At 44.9% G+C, this 17,150-nt stretch overlaps 3 protein-coding genes and 1 long non-coding RNA gene across 4 annotated transcripts in view; 1 reads left to right on the top strand and 3 right to left on the bottom strand.

The window, feature by feature from the left end:
• The window catches only part of LOC125446591 (histone H2B-like), a 267,925-nt gene that overhangs the window by 244,306 nt on the left and 6,469 nt on the right, over window positions 1–17,150 (bottom strand). The gene's annotated exons all lie outside the window — the stretch shown is intronic.
• On the bottom strand, window positions 935–2,004 carry LOC125446594 (histone H1-like). Its single transcript, XM_048520290.2, has one exon. It carries the CDS (start codon window positions 1,901–1,903, stop codon window positions 1,055–1,057), a length of 849 nt encoding a protein of 282 aa, XP_048376247.1. The 5' UTR covers window positions 1,904–2,004; the 3' UTR covers window positions 935–1,054.
• On the bottom strand, window positions 6,908–14,826 carry LOC132206269 (uncharacterized). Its single transcript, XR_009442948.1, has 4 exons — window positions 14,674–14,826; window positions 14,331–14,398; window positions 9,817–9,960; window positions 6,908–7,098 (listed from the first exon to the last, which is right to left on the bottom strand). It is a non-coding gene; the product is annotated as an uncharacterized LOC132206269 (long non-coding RNA).
• LOC125446590 (histone H2B-like) lies at window positions 14,995–15,637 on the top strand. The gene has a single exon (XM_048520284.1). It carries the CDS (start codon window positions 14,995–14,997, stop codon window positions 15,379–15,381), a length of 387 nt encoding a protein of 128 aa, XP_048376241.1. The 3' UTR covers window positions 15,382–15,637.

Here is a 17,150-nt window from a genome sequence, read left to right as displayed (position 1 = left end):
GTATCTGCTCAGCAATTGCTTCCTTTCGTTTGTTCCTTGACTGATCCAGTGACTCGAGCATTATCAACTCAACCAGGTTTTTTGAGAAACCGACACTCAAAACAGAAATCCTAAGGGGAAAAAAGCTAGTAGAGTATTCAGCATTTGGGTGAAATGCTTGGTACAGATTTAGCAGTTCCGGAAGAGAGCTCAGCTATCTCCTCAATGGCAAATACGGTCGGACAATAAAGCCATCGAAGCCCACATCCCAGGAGTGAATAAAAACAGCCTAAACCTGTTAGCAGAGATAACAAAGTGTGAAGTTGGATGAACACAGCAGGCCACGCAGCATCTCAGGAGCACAAAAGCTGACGTTTCGGGCCTAGACCTTTTTCTGATGAAGGGTCTAGGCCTGAAACGTCAGCTTTGGTGCTCCTGAGATGCTGCTTGGCCTGCTGTGTTCATCCAGCCCCACACTTTGTTATCTCGGATTCTCCAGCATCTGCAGTTCCCATTATCTCTAAACCTGTCAGCACTTATGTAGAAATCTTGAAATTCGCCGATGCTGGAAACACTCATACCAGGCAGCATCTGGAGGGAGAGAAAAAAAATCATGAACTGAACCGGGAGAAGTTAGGGAGATTTGAGTCTGATCCCACGTTTAAAAGCTCACGTTCGGAGTCCTACAATCAGGATATTCGAAGTGTTCTCATCCGGAATTGAAACAAAAATAACACGCTCGTTGTGAAAGGAGCGGCGAAGGCAATTCAAACCAGACTAAAGTGAATGATTCCCGACTCCAAATTTGTAAAATTTGTACTATTTAACTCTTACTCGCCGTGCCTTTAATCACCAAGTCAGAACAAATGCGCCGACAGATGATTTATTAAATGGCTTTATTTTTAGAAAAATATATGTATTTTTAAGGTATCTGCGTTGATTTTCTAAAGCTATGTGCTAAAGGAAATAATCGCCAACTTTCGTAGTCAGCTCCGTTTTGGCAGTTGCGGTGGCTCTGAAAAGAGCCTTTGTGTTCAAGTAATTAAGACTGTTCTTCACGGTTTGCTCAACTTGCTTACCGCCGGGAGTAGCAGCTTCTCTTAGCCGCGAAGGTCGAATATTTCCTCGGGCGCCCTACCGGTCTTTTGGGTTTACCTCCGGGCGGTCGCCGGCGCCGCATGTTTGGCCCGGACATCCCCTTCCTGCCGCTGCCGAGACGGAGCGGCTTGTTCTTGCGGTAAAGACGCGCCGCTCCGCCGGCCTTGCCACGGCTGGGTCGCCGGGCGGTGGCCTTGAGTTTGCGACGAGCCGATGGCGTGGCCTTTCTGGGCTTGGCGGGCGCTGCTTTCCGCCGCTTGGCGACGGCCGCCCCTCGTCCCTTCTTGGTGGCCGAGCTCTTCGCGTGGGTTGACTTCTTGGACGAGGTAGCTGTAGCTTTGGCGACCGAACTTTTCTTCTTGAGGGCGGAGGCGGCGCCGCCGCCGGTTTCCTCCTTGGCCGAGGCGGAAGCCGCAGCAAGGCTGCTGCCGCCGCCTTGTCCTCCCGGTCCCCCTAAGCCCAGTGCCGGAGTGTCAGCGCGGGTGCGAGAACGATTGAAGCGGAACGAGCCCGAAGCTCCGATGCCCGCCGTCTGCACCAAAGAGCCGTTGCGCACCAGGCTCTTGACCGCTTGGTTGACCCGCGTGTTATTGCGGCTCACGTCGTAGCCCTTGGCCGACAGAGCCTTCTTGAGGGCGGGCAGAGAGATTCCGCGCCGATCCTTGGTGGCGGCAGCTACCTGCAGGATACGCTGGGTGACGGTGGGGCCCGTCTTCTTACGGCGCTGCGGGGAGCGGAGCGGCGAGTACTGCTTCTTCTTGCGGGCAATTGCCTTGTCGACGCTCAGATCCGCCACATCTTCCACCTTCTGGCTGCTGTCAGTCATGCTCGCAGCTTAGGATGGAGCAATTCAGAAAGAGAAGGGTCTCAAGAGAAAGGACCCAAGAGGGAGAAAGGGCGGTTCCAGCTCTTGCCCGCTCTCGCTCTCTTGCGTCGCTCCCACTTGCCTCGGTCGCTCGCTCTGCTTCTGTTCCAGCCTCCGCCACCAATCGCAGCTGAAACTGAAGGGGCGACGGCCCGAAGCGGCGTCTTTTATAGGGCAAAGGCGGACGGAGAGGTGCCAACTTCCGCCCCACCCTCTCTCTGTGGCCAGTTATCACCGCCCGCCCCACCCACATGCTTTCTTCAGCGGGACAGTTGTTAAGAACGCATGTAGGAGGGATATTATACATTATTCGAGGCATTGAGTACGGTAACAAGGAGGCTATCATGGAGCTGTGCATACTGTTTGTTAGGCCACGGTTGAAGTGCTGTGTACAGTTCTGGTCTCCAATCAATAGGAACGATTCAAGGAGGATTCAGTGAAGACTCGCCAGGATGTTGCCTGCATTAGAGCGATTCAGCAATAAAGTCAGAGTACATTGACTCTGATGAAGGGTCTAGGCCCGAAACGTCAGCTTTTGTGGTCTTGAGATGCTGCTTGGCCTGCTGTGTTCATCCAGCTCCACACTTTGTTGCATTGACTTGGGTCGTTTTCCTCAAGCTGGGGGGGGGGGGGGTGGTGGTGGGGGGGGGAAGTTCTTGTTGAGGTGCACAAAGTTCTGAGGTGCCTGGACACGGTAGATAGGGAAAAAATTTCCCTCTTAGGAAGGCCGTCAGTAATCAGGGGACATAGATTTAAGGAAAGGAGCAGGGTCCTTGGAGTGAATTTTGAGGGGAAAATATGCCCCATACCCAGAGAGTGACAGGTATCTGGAACTCACTGCCTGATTAGAAGCAGAAACCATTACAACATTCCACAAGAATTTAGATGAACGCTTGAAGTGTAATGGTATACAAGACAAGAGGCCAAGTGCTGGGATATAAGGGATGTTGATGACCAGCGCAGACACGAGGGACCAAAAGGCCTTTTTCTCCCTGTTTAAAACTCTGACACGCTCCGTGGTTCTCCCCAGGTCTTTCGTTTTCTCATTCTGCTTCATTGCCACAACCCCAATGCAATCCACCCAGGCTCTCACCAAACCCACACCATCGACCCTGCTCTTCCGCTTTTCACTCTGCTGGATAGGTTTGAGGGGAAGAGAGATGGCCATTCCACCAAACTGCGTATGTGCGTCTGGTATGTGAGGAGAGGAGGGTGATGAGAGGGCTGGCAAGGCAGAGGACGGACCCTGAGTCGGGTCTGGTTGGAGTCCGGAGGAGAAAGCCGCAGGGAGCGCGACGCGGTGAGAGGCCGGGCCGACATCACCGCCTCCGCTAAATCGATCGGAGCAGACCAATGTCCGGTCCGGACATTTCCAGTTTGTATCAATCCAGAGACGGCGATTGTAGCCTTTTTCACATGCTTAGGGGGAGTTGGGGAAGGGAATGGCCAGTTGCAGAAAAAAAACTGGTTTATTATTCGCTTTTAAAAAGCCGTTCGACTCAAGCCAGAACATTTGTCAGTTTAATTTTGTTTCACTATCATTTTTATCTTCAGACTGGAGTTAATTTCTTTCCGCCAGATCTCAGATTCCTCCAACCATCCCGGTTCAGAGACTGCACTGGTCTTCTCTCAGCTTGTGTCAATTAAAAAGGACACGTTGCCTAATGTTCTTTGAAATGTAGATGAGAATATCGAAAACGGTGAGCATGGCCTTTTAACAAATCGGCCAAACTCAAATCCTACACCTCCCAACTTCCCAAAGTTCTGGTCTCAATCGTGTTACGAGCAGGAACAAGCCTGAAGAACAAGAGTGAATCAGTGACTTGGTGACAGTAAGGACTGAAATGCTGAAAGCCAGGCTCAGTAGGTGTGAGGCCGGAAAAGCATAGCGGGACAGGCGGCATTAGAGGAGTAGCTGATATTTCGCCATGGAAGCTTACAGCGCAATGGCCTTATCATTGGCCTCACCAGCTTCAAAATCCCTTCACCCCAGCCTTAATCCCATGTCCAGTCCTCCCCCTCCTGACCTGACCAAACCTCTCCGTTTCCCTACTCCCTTAACCGCTCCACCCTTCCCCTGGACAATTCACAATAACCCCCTACTAATCACCCATCTCTCCTATCCTTGCCCCAGCCCTACCTCCTTCTCCCTATTTATTCCTAGGCTCGTCTCTCTCCCTCCCCAGTCCTGACGAAGGGTTTCAGCCTGAAAAGTTGACTTTCCTGCTCTTCTGATGCTGTCAGACCTGCCGTGATTTTCCAGCCTCGCAATCAGTGAATGCTGATCAGAGGCAGTTCCGTTACCATTGGAAAGTTGACCAGTCCAATTTCAAACTTAGAGATAATGGGAACTGCAGATGCTGGAGATTCCAAGATAATAAAATGTGAGGCTGGATGAACACAGCAGGCTAAGCAGCATCTCAGGAGCACAAAAGCTGACGTTTCGGGCCTAGAACCTTCATGTCAGCTTTTGTGCTCCTAAGATGCTGCTTGGCCTGCTGTGTTCATCCAGCTCCACACTTCGTTATCTCAATTTCAAACTTATCCCGGTTTTCCCAAGAAGCGCTATTTATAATACATCACATTTCCATGTCATTGCATCATTAACTATTACCCGGTTTTACGCCATCCACCGGCTTGTTAGCGAGCCTTACAGATGGAGTCGCATGACACTTCTCGCCCTCGCTGGTGCTTGGGAGTGCGAGGCCTATCTCTATTCTAATTAGTAACAACGTTTGGGCGACTTTAACGGAACTTGAGTTTTTTACGAATGTCCTTGCTATGAGGTGTGTGTAAAATTGCACTTAAAATACTGCTGTAAAATAAACTTTTAGAAATACTTTTACGGCTCATCAGTCATAATATACTTCAAAGTACATGACAATGATTTCTGACAAATGCGCCAAAACAGGAATAAATGCGTGAAATAAGGCGCCACATCGGAGCACTGCAATGTCATTAAATGTTCCCTTTCAATATTTGAAGGGCAGTTGAAATTTGTAGTCGACCCGCTTCCGACGCAGCCAGAGACTGGCCTGAAAAAAAATTTTTGTTTGGAAAGCGTTCTGGGGTGTCTTAATGTTGCTATAATTTTGGAGGTTTTTGGTCTTTTCCAGTCGCAGCTTCGCATTACATATATACCTTGCGCTCAAATTCGTAATCAGATCAGATCCACTGGACGTCATTTCCAAACTGACCGGGATCGATTAGTTCTTCATTTCTCTCTGCGCATAGGGGGCAACTCTCCTGGAGAACCCCTTCGCAATGTCTGCACCAATTTGCCAAGGTGTCTGAAATGCAACGTCAGGGTCCGCCCACCAGGACTTCAACGGTTATGATCAAACTGGATCCTGGCCAGGAGGCCCGGGGTTCAAGTCTCATCTGCTCCAGAGGTGTCATTGCGTGTTGCTTAAAAGTATACTAAACTGGATCTTTTGTGTTTGAAGTTTATTCATAAGTTTTGGTATCAAAATAAATGCATTTTATTAAAAGAATTGGAATTAAAAGTCAGATCCTGATGATTTAAAAGTAATTCAGCAGGAAGTTTTCTTTCCAGACAATAATTTTTTTCTGTCTGAAGGTTTACTACATAGGTTTTCCTTTCAGCGACACAGGAAACCCGGGCAAGTTACAGAAGCGGAGAATAAACTGTTAAGCGCCTTATTCATCGATCTCTTTCCCCAAGGCTTTTGTCAAAGGGGAACAGATGTGTCAGAATGGGGTGAATTGGGAGGGGGAACGCGGGGATGGGTGTGGAGCTGGTGGATGCGACTTAATTCATCTTGGGCTGTCGTGTGAAATTGATGTTAGCGTCGCCCGTTTGCAGAACTACAGCGGAGTTCAATATCAGGCAGGATGCACTAGGAATAATGGGCAAATGCTGTGTTCTCAGCAATACTTGCTTAAATGCAAGATCCACGATCAACGTTTCTCCGTCCAGACCCTCACGAAAGAGGATCACCCACAGCTCCCCACGACCCTTCAACAGAAAAACAAACATCCAGCCCCACACTTTGTTATCTTGGATTCTCCAGCATCTGCAGTTCCCATTATCTCTGAGCACAATTTTAACGTTCACTGGTGTCAGGTTTTAACTCGTTTGGAACGTTCAGGCCATTCTCTAAAGCCACAGTATTTCTGAAGCACTGAGTTCAATATGACAGTAGTAACAGCCTTAAAGTTCATTAGCAGCAAGGAAGGAAACAGAATGACATACCATGAGGATCCAGTCAGACGGAATTCTTTATTTTTTTCATGGTCTTCTTCCTGCTAAGCCAGCATTTTACAACCATCTCTAATTGCCCCTTCTTAGTGCTTGCTCAGCATTTTTAGGGTGAACCAACTGTGGGGCTACATGTAGGCCAGACAAGGTGTGAACAACAGATTTCCTCCACATTTAGTGAATTAGGCAGTCTGATGTTATTGCGGGGGCTAAAATGATCTGTGTGTGTGTGTGTGTGTGTGTGTGTGTGTGTGTGTGTGTGTGTGTGTGTGTATGTGTGTATGAGTGTGAGTGTGTGTGTGAGAGAGAGAGTGTGTGTGTATGTGTGTATGAGTGTGTGTGTGTGTGTGAGAGAGAGAGAGAGTGTGTGTGTGCGTGCGTGCATGGGTGTGTGTGTGTGTTTGTGTGTGTGTGTGTGAGCGCGCGCGCGTGCACGTGTGTGTGTGTGTGTGTGTGTGTGTGTGTGTGTGTGTGTGTGTGTGTAAGAGACGGTGAACATATCTCGCCACATTTAATTTCTAAGCTGATATGTTACAGTCAGGCAGAAATTAGTCATAAAATGTCTTCTGAAGTGTTCGTTTTAGCAGGGGATGATAGCTCAAGGTTAGGGGCAATTTCACTGCTACCTGGTTAAACAAGAAGTTGGGGAAATAGTGAGATAGAAGGTATGATCCTCCATATGCAACTTCACTGCTGCAATGCAACGAAGCAGAGTGTTTACCCCCCCCCCCCCCCCCCCCCATTCAATAGCACGATCAAACTGGAAGACAAAGCTTACTGGAATGGCAGCTGTGACTTGAAATAAGAAGTGTTTCACCATGAGAGAGATGTGATGAGATGTTGGCTGGGACAAAATTAGCTTCACATCACCATTTTCACTTTCCTGCCTCAGCTACAGACTGCAGAAGTTCTGAAGGTTAGTGGCTGCAGAGTCCTGTCAAAAGCCAAGAGAAAATCAGTCAGTCAGTGTGTAACAAAGAAAAGTCCTGGGAAGCGAATTATTGCATCTCTCTGAAGTGAAGGAAAAAAGTCAAAAAGCAAAAAATAAAATGTGAAATGCAAGTTAAAACAAAAAAGGTAACAATTCAAAAGCTGGAGAGTGCGAGGCAGATGCCCATGTTCCTGGGACCGTGAGGTTGCATAGAGTAAAAATTTACTTGATGGCTTGCAGGGTTCAGCTGTTTAAGATTCCACCCCACATCCAGATTCATAGGACACTATGGAACTGACTATTGTGTGGCAAGTGTAACAGGCAGCTGGTACAATATTGCGTAACATTCATTTTCACCTCCATAAATTCAGTAAACACATTGAAATTTACAATCAGAGGGCACGCATACCACACTGTCCATAATAAAGCTTTTTTTCAAAAAACAATTACCCTGGGCTGAGAGTGGATGGATAGCATCGTGGGGTTGTGAATGGATATAATAGGCAAGAGGGAGTGTTACAGCAACCTGGGCCCAAATCTGAATTGGTAGAGCTTGAAATCAACAAAATATAAATTTGGAATTAGAAGTCTAAAGATGACCTTGAAACCATTGTTAGTTGTTATCAAAAAAAACACTCATCTGTAGGGAAGGAAAACTGCCATTCTTGCCTGGTCTGGCTTATGAATGACTCCAGACCCACAATAATGTGGTTGACTCAACTTCCCCTCTGAAATGGCTGAGCAAGCCACTCAGTTCAAGGTAAAATAAAGATCACAGAGTCTCTGTGGTGTAGAAATTGGCCCTTCCACCCGACAAGTGTACACTGACCCTCAGAGCATTCTACCCAGACCCAGTTCCCGATAACCCATCCAATCTACGCATTCCTGAACACTATGGACAATTTAGCATGGCCCAACCTCCTAGCCTGCACATCTTTTGACTGTGGGAGGAAATCAGAGCACCAGAGGAAATCCATGCAGACACGGGGAGAATGTACAAACTCCACACAGAAAGTCGCCTGAGGGTGGAATCAAACCAAGTTCCAGGTCTGTGAGGCAGCAGTGTTAATCACTCAGCCACCATACCATCATGCCACCTCTACCTAAAGATGTTGAAAGATACAGTGAAATAAAATCTCCACTATCCTCCCATATAGGTCCCAAAATGTTTTATACGGTGCACAAAATTGTCCTTACACCAAAAGCCTCTATACATAAGAGTGCATGGAGCCTAAAGAGATAGAAGAGGTCCTTAATGACTACTTTCCTTCAGTATTCACAACTGAGAGGGACCTAGTTATAGAGGAGGGCATTGTGAAACAGACAGGTAGGCTAGTGGAGGTTGATGTTAGTAAGGAAGATGTGCTAGGAATGCTGACGAAGTTGGAGATAGATAAGTCCCCTGGGTTTTATCCAGGAATTCTATGGCAAGCGAGGGAAGAAATCGCAGGGCCTTCGCCAATGATCTTTCCGTCCTCACTGTCCACAGGTATAGTGCTGGAAGATTGGAAAGAGGCAAACAAGGGAACAGGGATAACCTCAGAAATTACAGGCCAGTTAGTCTTATGTCAGTGGTGTCTAAGGGGCAGGATTTATTATCACTTGAAAAGGCATAGTATGAATGGTGATAGTCAGCATGGACTTGTGATGCCACACAAACCTTACTGAATTCTTTGAAGAGGTGATCAAGCACATGGATGAAGGTAGACCTGTGGATGTGGTATGCATGGATTTAACTGAGGTGTTTGATAATGTTCCCCACGGTAGGCTCATGCAAAAGGTAAGGAGGCATGGGGTAGGGGGAAATGAGGCAAATTAGATTCAGAATTGGCTGACCCTAAGAAGACAAAGGGTGGTAGCGAACAGAAAATATTCTACATGGTGTTCAGTTACGAGTGGTGTACCTCAAGGATCTGTTCTGGGTCCTCTTCTATTTGTGATTGTTGTAAATGATTTGGATGAAGGAGTGGAAGGATGAATTAGTAAGTTCGCGGACGATATGAAGGTGGGTCACATTGTGGACTATGCAGAGGACTGTTCTGGGTTACAAAGGGACATTGATAGAATGCAGAGCAGGGCTGAGAAGTGGCAGATGGAGTTTAACCCTAAAAAGTGTGAGTATGTGCTGTGCTGTACTGTTCTATGTCTATGTCTATACCTACTTCTTCCAACTCAAACCCAACCGCCCTCTTCAACCCCTACCTCCTATTTCAATTTGGTTTAACTTCCAGTCTGGAAAAACAAATTCTTCCCAGATTTATCACACACCATTTCTAAAACAGTCTTGGCATCAAGTAACTTTTTTAGAGTTCCACAAAAAATTCTTCACGACTGGACTATCACTAACGTCTTTGTCTAATGTAATCCAATGTTAACAAATCTACTATCTTGCTCTTTCTCAGTAGCAACTTTACACATGAATAGAACTGCCCAAACTATAAGAAAACTGTAAAATTCTCTCTCTCTCTCTCTCTGTCTCTCTAAGCTATGGGTTTTTTCCCCACTCTAAACTTAAAGGGTTCAGAAACTTCTAACTGAAACCTTGAGAACGTCAGTGTATTTTGCTAGGTTGTAAACCACCAAAAGGTAAATAAAAGCCCATCAGTTCTGAAAATTATCCTTTTTTAAAAACTACCGTGGCTACATAAAGTCACAAATTAGTTATTTAGTTCCTTAGATCTGACTGAAAAAAAAAATCACAGCTTAAAAATCCAAACTTACTTCTAATTTTATGAAAAATCATAATCACGGTCTACATCATATTGGGAGTGACTGGAAGCTCATCTGCTCTACTTTTACGGATTTCAGTTTGTGGCTCTTGTCGCATGGTTCTGCACAGTCATCGTGGTTAGCTCTCTTTGTCTCCTGGATGAGAAGTAGAGGCAGTGTCAAGATGATTTAGTTTTCAGACAATTCTTTTCATTAGTATCTGTTTCAAGACTGCTTTATCTCAATTTTGTAAAAGGCTGCAAATGTTAATTTTGATGAAGCATTGTTCCACAAAGCAAAGCAATCATATTGGAATTCCATGTGATATCTCTCTTGCTTACTGTTCAATTCCACAGAAGTATTTCAGTCTTCACACCTTCAATGCATTCACCTGGAATCCCTGAATTATCTGATGATGTTTTGTAACTGACTCTTAAACTAACACAGAGACAGTAGGAACTGCAGATGCTGGAGAATCTGAGATAACAAGGTGTAGAACTGGATGAACACAACAGGCCAAGCAGCATCATATGAACAGGAAAGCTGATGTTTCGGAAGAAGGGTCTAGGCCCAAAACGTCAGCTTTCCTGCTCCTATGATGTTGCTTGGCCTGCTGTGTTCATACAGCTCTACACCTTGTTATCTCTTCAGCTAATACAGTTTGCTAATCTGCTTTTAGCTTTAATTGAATCTGCAGAGTAAGTCCTGTGGCTTCTGGGCACCATCTTGTAAGGCCTCTTATTTTCATTTTAAAAACAAAAAAAAAGCTTTTTTTGTGAAATGTCTAGTAATATCAGAAGTACATATTTAGCAACAATTATATTCTGGGTAGAAGCATAATCTCTTCACAAACATTTCCTGTGATGTTAAGTGTTTTAGTCAATGCAACTTGTAATAAGTTAAGAAATCTCTGATGTTGGGGAACATCTTCTTCTTCTACTTTTATAACTTTGAATTATCTAAATCATTGGCTGGCTTTCATTTGAACAAAACAATTAAACAGCCATCATTGAACTGTCTGCACCTGCCCTAGTTGTGTCCAATTTTCAAATGACTACTTTCCTATGCTGTACTCCAGTATATGCACACGGGCTCCCATGCTGTGCAATGAAAATGTGGTTTCTTGTCTCATACTCTATTGAGCTATTGATTTTTATTGTCCAATAACTATAAGCCAACTATATTAAAGGTCGACTCTTGTTGATCTTTAGTTTTTTGCAGCCTCTATGGGGAGGATATGATCCTGTTCCCTTAAAGCAAAACAAATCTCTCTTACATTACCACCAACGTTTGGTTCTATTTACACCGTTTGGTTGACAATAGACTCATTAGATTCTTAACTCCAGATTTTTTTTTGTTGAATTCAAATTCCACCATGGAACCTGGGTCCAACCTGGGTCCCCACAGCATTAGCTGACTCTTGAGATTAACAGTCCTGTAATAATACCAGAGGACATCACCTATATTACCACTTAACTGAAAAGTTTGGATTACAAACAGGACGTCGATTGATTATTAGGAATCTCATGCGTATGATGTAAATTTCAAGAGCCAGTGTTTCTGCCAACTCCATGGGATTCCTGCCAAAAGACTACTGTTTAATTGCTCCTACGCAAACTCATTTTCAATTATAAGCAGAAGTTATTGAAAGACACCTTCTCCTGGTAACAAGCAATTGAAAGCATTACAATGGTTGTCGTCAAAAGAAGTATTTTGTTATTAGTCAAACCCCAATCCAAAACTTATTTGTTTTAAAATTATTCCAGGATGTAAATTAATCTAAAAAGTGCTCCTGAGATACTGCTTGGCCGGATGTGTTCATCCAGCTTCACACTTTATTATCTTGTAAATTAATCTATGCGTTTTTTTCATCATTAGGAATGATCTGCAATTGTTGAAAATGCTCATTTTGTCCAACCCATTAACAAAAGCCTTTAGACAAAAGGCACAAATAGTTTGCAGATTTTAGTGTAAACATTAGTGCTTTCAATAACCTTTTGTTTGGCAGCAACAAGCTACAAAAATATTACAATGAGAACGCGACCATAGCTTGTATTTCCCACAGCTTGACAGAAGCCAACGTAACAATATTTTTGTAAGATAACAAGGTGTGGAGCTGGATGAACACAGCAGGCCAGGCAGCAACAGAGGAGCAGGAAAGCTGATGTTTTAGGTTTGGTCTAAATGCTGCCTGGTCTACTGTGTTCACCCAGCTCCACACCTTGTTATCTCAGACTCTAGCATCAGCAGTTCCTACTGTCTCTGAGTGAATAATTTTGGAAGATTATATTGCGAACAGATGAAATCTTCAAATTGTTATATCATGCCAATATATTACTGAATATTGCACACATGCAACAGTGCTAAGGCGTCACTAATCTTTACAAAAAGACAATGACATATATTGACAAGTTCCATTTAAATAACGCGAGATGCCCCAAAGAACCACATCAGTGGTGTTTTTTTTTAAATGTAACCGCTGATATAACAAAACCTGGCATCCAAAATCCGATGCTAATAGAGGGATAATTGAACAGCAAAGGAGTCTATTGGTCTTCCAGAAATAGCGGTTTAGGATAAACTATCTAGAGGGTAGACAGGGGCTCTCTTTAATGACTCATCTGAAAATGAAATGCCACCACAACTGACAGAGCAGCATTCATTCAGGGCTGCACAAGAGGTGTCAGTGTGGTGTTCTCAGGATTCTGGGATCATGCTTACAAACTGACTCAAATCCCAACTGACAACCTGGGCTTTACAAACAAAATGTGAGTTCTGAGCATTCCCCAAGGTAATCAAAACTCAAGTGAGAAATAAAGGGATGCAAGAATCCCATTTCATACATACTTTTCAGATAGAAATATAGTCACCAACTTTGAAAACTGGAATGAAGAGCAAGGGACAAAATTTGTTCAGAACCACTGTCTGTAGAGTTCACTTCAAATAAATGTGATGTCTCAAACCTATCAGTTACTCCTACATCCTCCCCACCTTACCACCGTTATCAACATATCAAGTACCTTCACCTAGCTGTTATCATTTCTGAAGAAGGGTCACGGACTCAAAGCATTAACTTTCCTTTATCTTCACAAATGCTGCCAGACTTGATGAGTTTCCCCAGCAATGTCTGTTTTGTTTCAGGTTTTCAGCATCCGCAGATCTTTGTTTTAACTGTAAAAGTGTGTTGGATTGACTGTTCTTAACTGGATGACGAATGTTGAAAGTGAATTTCAAGCTATTCAAATCCTGAAACCGAGTAGTTGGATACTTCAAATAGTTCAATCGTACAAAACACCCAGGTGCAAGGTTCAACTTTCGGATCTATTTAACTTAACCCTGGAGAATGTTATTTCATAATCCGTAATGAGTTTTGAGAAGGGACTGAAAGCGAATGAAACCTCTGGCTGTCACGATAGAAAGACATTTCCAAACTGCGGAGAACGTCGTCGTGGGGAGACTTTGGGAGTTATAATGGGGTGAGATCGCCGCCTCCCCGGGAGACTGGGTGTTACACCCCGAGAACAAGCGGCGGGAAGCAGCGTTTTACTGATTCGGGGAGAAGAGGGAGCAGGGACGACGGGGCAGCGGCATCTGCGGCTGCGCGGAGTGTGGCTCTATGGCGTCCGCTTTGCGCCCACATAAAGTGGCCGCTGCCGCAGCTCCGGCTCATTGTTGCGACGCTGCTGCTGCAATCGCTGTTGATGTCGTTTATGGCTGAGGCCGTTACCCCTCAGGTGGATCTCTCGTCACCAGCGACGATGACCGCTGCCCCGGCTGCCGCTGCCGCTCCCCGTTCCGCGGCCACCGACATGGCGCCGCCTGCTCTTCCCGCCGCGGTCACCAAGAGGAAAAGCGCCTACCGCCCGCAGAAAGCGGCCACCGTAGCGACAGTGGCCGAGCGCATCTTGGAGGCGGTGGCCGTGACCAAAGACCGACAAGGCCCTGCTGCTTTGGCCACTATAATGAGGAAGACCATCTCGGCCGCCAACTACGATATGGAGGGGTGCGGCGCCCGGCCCAGCCACTCAGTCGTGAGGGCGCCGCTCAGTAAAAACCCGTCGGCGCATGCCGGGATTCCCATTTCCTTGCAGACAGCTAAGGAGCGGGAGGTGGGGAAAAACTCGGCGCAAAAAACTAGAGCCAGGAGGCGGTCTGCGAAAACCGAGACGGCGTCAGCCAAAATGTCGCGTCGAAGCCCCAAGGGGTCGAAAGCTCCCAAAAGAATCCGGTCCAAATCGAGAAAATGTGCCGTTCGGCGACTAGCCACAACCAGAACCACCATACGCAAGCAACGGTTGGAGAAAAGGAGGTAGGCCCAGGGACGGACAAAGGCTCTTTTCAGAACCGCTTAGACATTTCCACAAGAGAAGCTAGTGAACCTTGACTGGGGTGCAACTTGTGAAACGGATCTTGTTAATTATGAAAAGGTTGTTACTGCGTGGCGATGCAATTTATTAGTCATTTACCCAGAAAACTTTGTCGTGTTTTTAAACTTTAAATAAAATAAACGAACTACTGTTCCTTACTTTGCTGTAGGTCTTGTGCATTTTTTTTCTAAACCAGAGAATGAGCCCTTTCCATCGGTGTGTCAGCTCTAGGGCAATAGAAATAAAAGGGTTAAAGGCGATAGGTGAAGCTGGCAACATGCTTACGCTGGTAGTTCAACAAAACTAAAATCGAGACGGAGGTAGTTAAGGTCCCGAGGAAGGGTCGCAGACCGGAACTATCTGCGACTAGGAAGTCGTCTGGACAAAATTATTCCTGTCAGACCTACTTCAGTTTCGCCAATATCTACCACATCCACAGTATATTACCAAGCGTGCTGCGTGTAGACTTCAGCTAAGACTGCGTTAATCATAAAATTATTACTAAGCTGTTAAAGGTTGACGAAATTCAGTCTGTCCAGATCCGCTGTCCAGCTGTCATCCGTCCACGGCGCTTTCGGAAGACGGGTAAGTCTTAGGCCTTAGCGGCGCGACGTACAATCGTTATGGTCAAAGGTTTCGTCATGCGTCATTTCTGATTGGCTCAGATCACCGAATGAAAGAAAACCGTCTGAACGGTTATGATTCGGAAGTTGCCGATTGCCCAATAGGAAACTGCCTCACCCCGATCCCTCATTAGCATGCGGCAACTATATAAATGAGGCGGGCAGGCTGCAGCATTCTGAGTTTGCTGTGATCGGAAATCATGCCTGAGTCGGCGGCTGTGGCGAAGAGCGCTGCGTCCCGAAAGGCATCAAAACAGTCGCTGAGCAAAGTCGTTAAAAAACCACCTAAGAAGCGGAGAAAGACTCGTAAACAGAGCTATTCGACTTACGTGTACCGGGTGCTGACCCAAGTCCATCCTTCCACAAGAATTTCGTCCAAGGCTATGAATGTCATGAATTCGTTCGTTATCGACATTTTTGAGCGCATCGCCTCTGAGGCTTCGCACCTGATTCACTACAACAAGCGCCAGACCATATCGGCCAGAGAAATTCAGAGCGCTGTCCGTCTTATGCTGCCGGGCGAACTGGCCAAACACGCCGTCTCTGAAGGCACGAAAGCGGTCACCAAGTACACCAGTTCCGCTTAGATTAGCCACGCTAATGAAAACGAATCGTTCCTCCTTTATCAAAAACGGACACAAAAGGCTCTTTTAAGAGCCGCGCATTACTGCCAACGAAGGGCTAAGATCAAAATGTTCGATCAACTTATGGCTCTACAGCAATCTTGACTATAAGGCATTTGTCTTGGTAAGCTACACAAATTTATAGGGCAAACTCTTTTAATCAGGAATAGCAAGGGTTTTAACACAGCACCAAGATAGCTCAGCTGGCCCGTACTGACTTTTCTGCACCGCTGCTTCTGATGAGCTTTTTTTAAATTCATTTGCATCCTGATTCATCTCGACTAAATCGATTCTATTTGCCTTGATAGCTTCTATGTTATCACATGTCAAGATTGAAGTGGATGTTATTCTACCTTCGGAACTTTTCTTTAAAGCAACTGTTCTTCATGTGTCGAATCACAAGTACAAAATGACATTATTGCCGGGTCTTCTAAAGCAATTATCCGATCAGTCCCACAGGGAGCCCTTGTAGTCACGCTTTTTTTTTTCTACTTTTAAAGTAGACAACTAATTATTCCGAAAGTTAAGATCAAACTTATCTTCACAGTCCTTCCACGCAATTTCATTCCCGACCATTGAAAAGTTTCAAATTTCTTGCCGATTTTCTTAAACACATCTTTGACTTCATTCTTTACAAAAAAAATTGTACCAGTTGGATAATCTTAAATTGATCATATGGATTCTGTTTTTCAACAGTGTGCATTTTAAAATTTTGGTTATGATCATTCGTGATGTTACTTCTACATGGAAGGGGATAGTGTTATATTTGACAGTATCAGAAACATGTGCCTATTAATGCAACCTCCAGCCGTATGGAACCATATCTCGTGATTTCAACTCAGTTTAAAAACGATGCCGCCCCTACACCTACTCCAACGCACTTTCAATGAGGCAAATTTAGTAATCAAGTGCTTTCTGTAGGCATTCCCATCAATTCTACCTGTGGAAAATTTGCTAATGGCTGGAAATTCTGGTGCGCGCTTTCACTGAGATATCACAGGATGATGAATTTGATTGAGCAAACAGAATGTAGGGCGAATGCTGGATTTTTACTCCAAATTCTTTAATTGCTATTTGAAAATGGCCAAGGCACCTACGTCCTTGCCAATGGTGTTATTAAAGGTTTGTCACTGAAATTTAAAAAAAGTCTGAAAACAAACTGAAGTGTTTAAAAAATAAATTAAAATTTTTAATCGGCCATTCTGCTTTCTAGAAGGCAACGAAAAAGCTCGTGATAAGTTTATTTGGCAATGGCAGGCAGATTAACCCCATCTGGTGTCCTTGACTCTTGGAAATAATTTGTAATTTAAGATTAGAAATATCATAAAGATAAGGTTGAATGTAGTGAGAGTAACAATAGGCATTTGTAGAACTATTTGTTTGCATTTGTTAGTGACTGGTTTGACATTGTAATAAACATTTTGATTAACCAGCGTCATGAATACTGCCTAACCAAAATACATCTCTTTATGATTCAGTCTCACCTCCTCGTATCTTCTCTCGGCTATATTTTCCATTGTAAAAATGTTCTCTCAAATGCATGTCTAGCTTCCCTTTAAATCTAACTATGCTACAGTATATGTTCTGACCACTTGTTGAGGCCAGCAAGCCCACATTCTCCCAGTTCCCTGGGTCAAGAGGATTCATCTGAATTCCCAAATGGATTCCTTGATGGCTATCTTTTTATCCACTCGTCGGCAGCCTTTTTTTCAGGGGAAAGAAAATCCAATTTG

This window comes from Stegostoma tigrinum, chromosome 34 (genome assembly GCF_030684315.1).
Source record: "Stegostoma tigrinum isolate sSteTig4 chromosome 34, sSteTig4.hap1, whole genome shotgun sequence".
NCBI classification, from domain to species: domain Eukaryota; kingdom Metazoa; phylum Chordata; class Chondrichthyes; order Orectolobiformes; family Stegostomatidae; genus Stegostoma; species Stegostoma tigrinum.
Note: the sequence above shows the minus strand (reverse complement) of the source record. Positions and strands in the feature narration are given on the sequence as shown.

Excerpts from the sequence above, each read along its gene's own strand:
- LOC125446594 (XM_048520290.2), bottom strand. The coding sequence starts at position 1,903 with ATGACTGACAGCAGCCAGAAGGTGGAAGATGTGGCGGATCTGAGCGTC.
- LOC125446590 (XM_048520284.1), top strand. The coding sequence starts at position 14,995 with ATGCCTGAGTCGGCGGCTGTGGCGAAGAGCGCTGCGTCCCGAAAGGCA.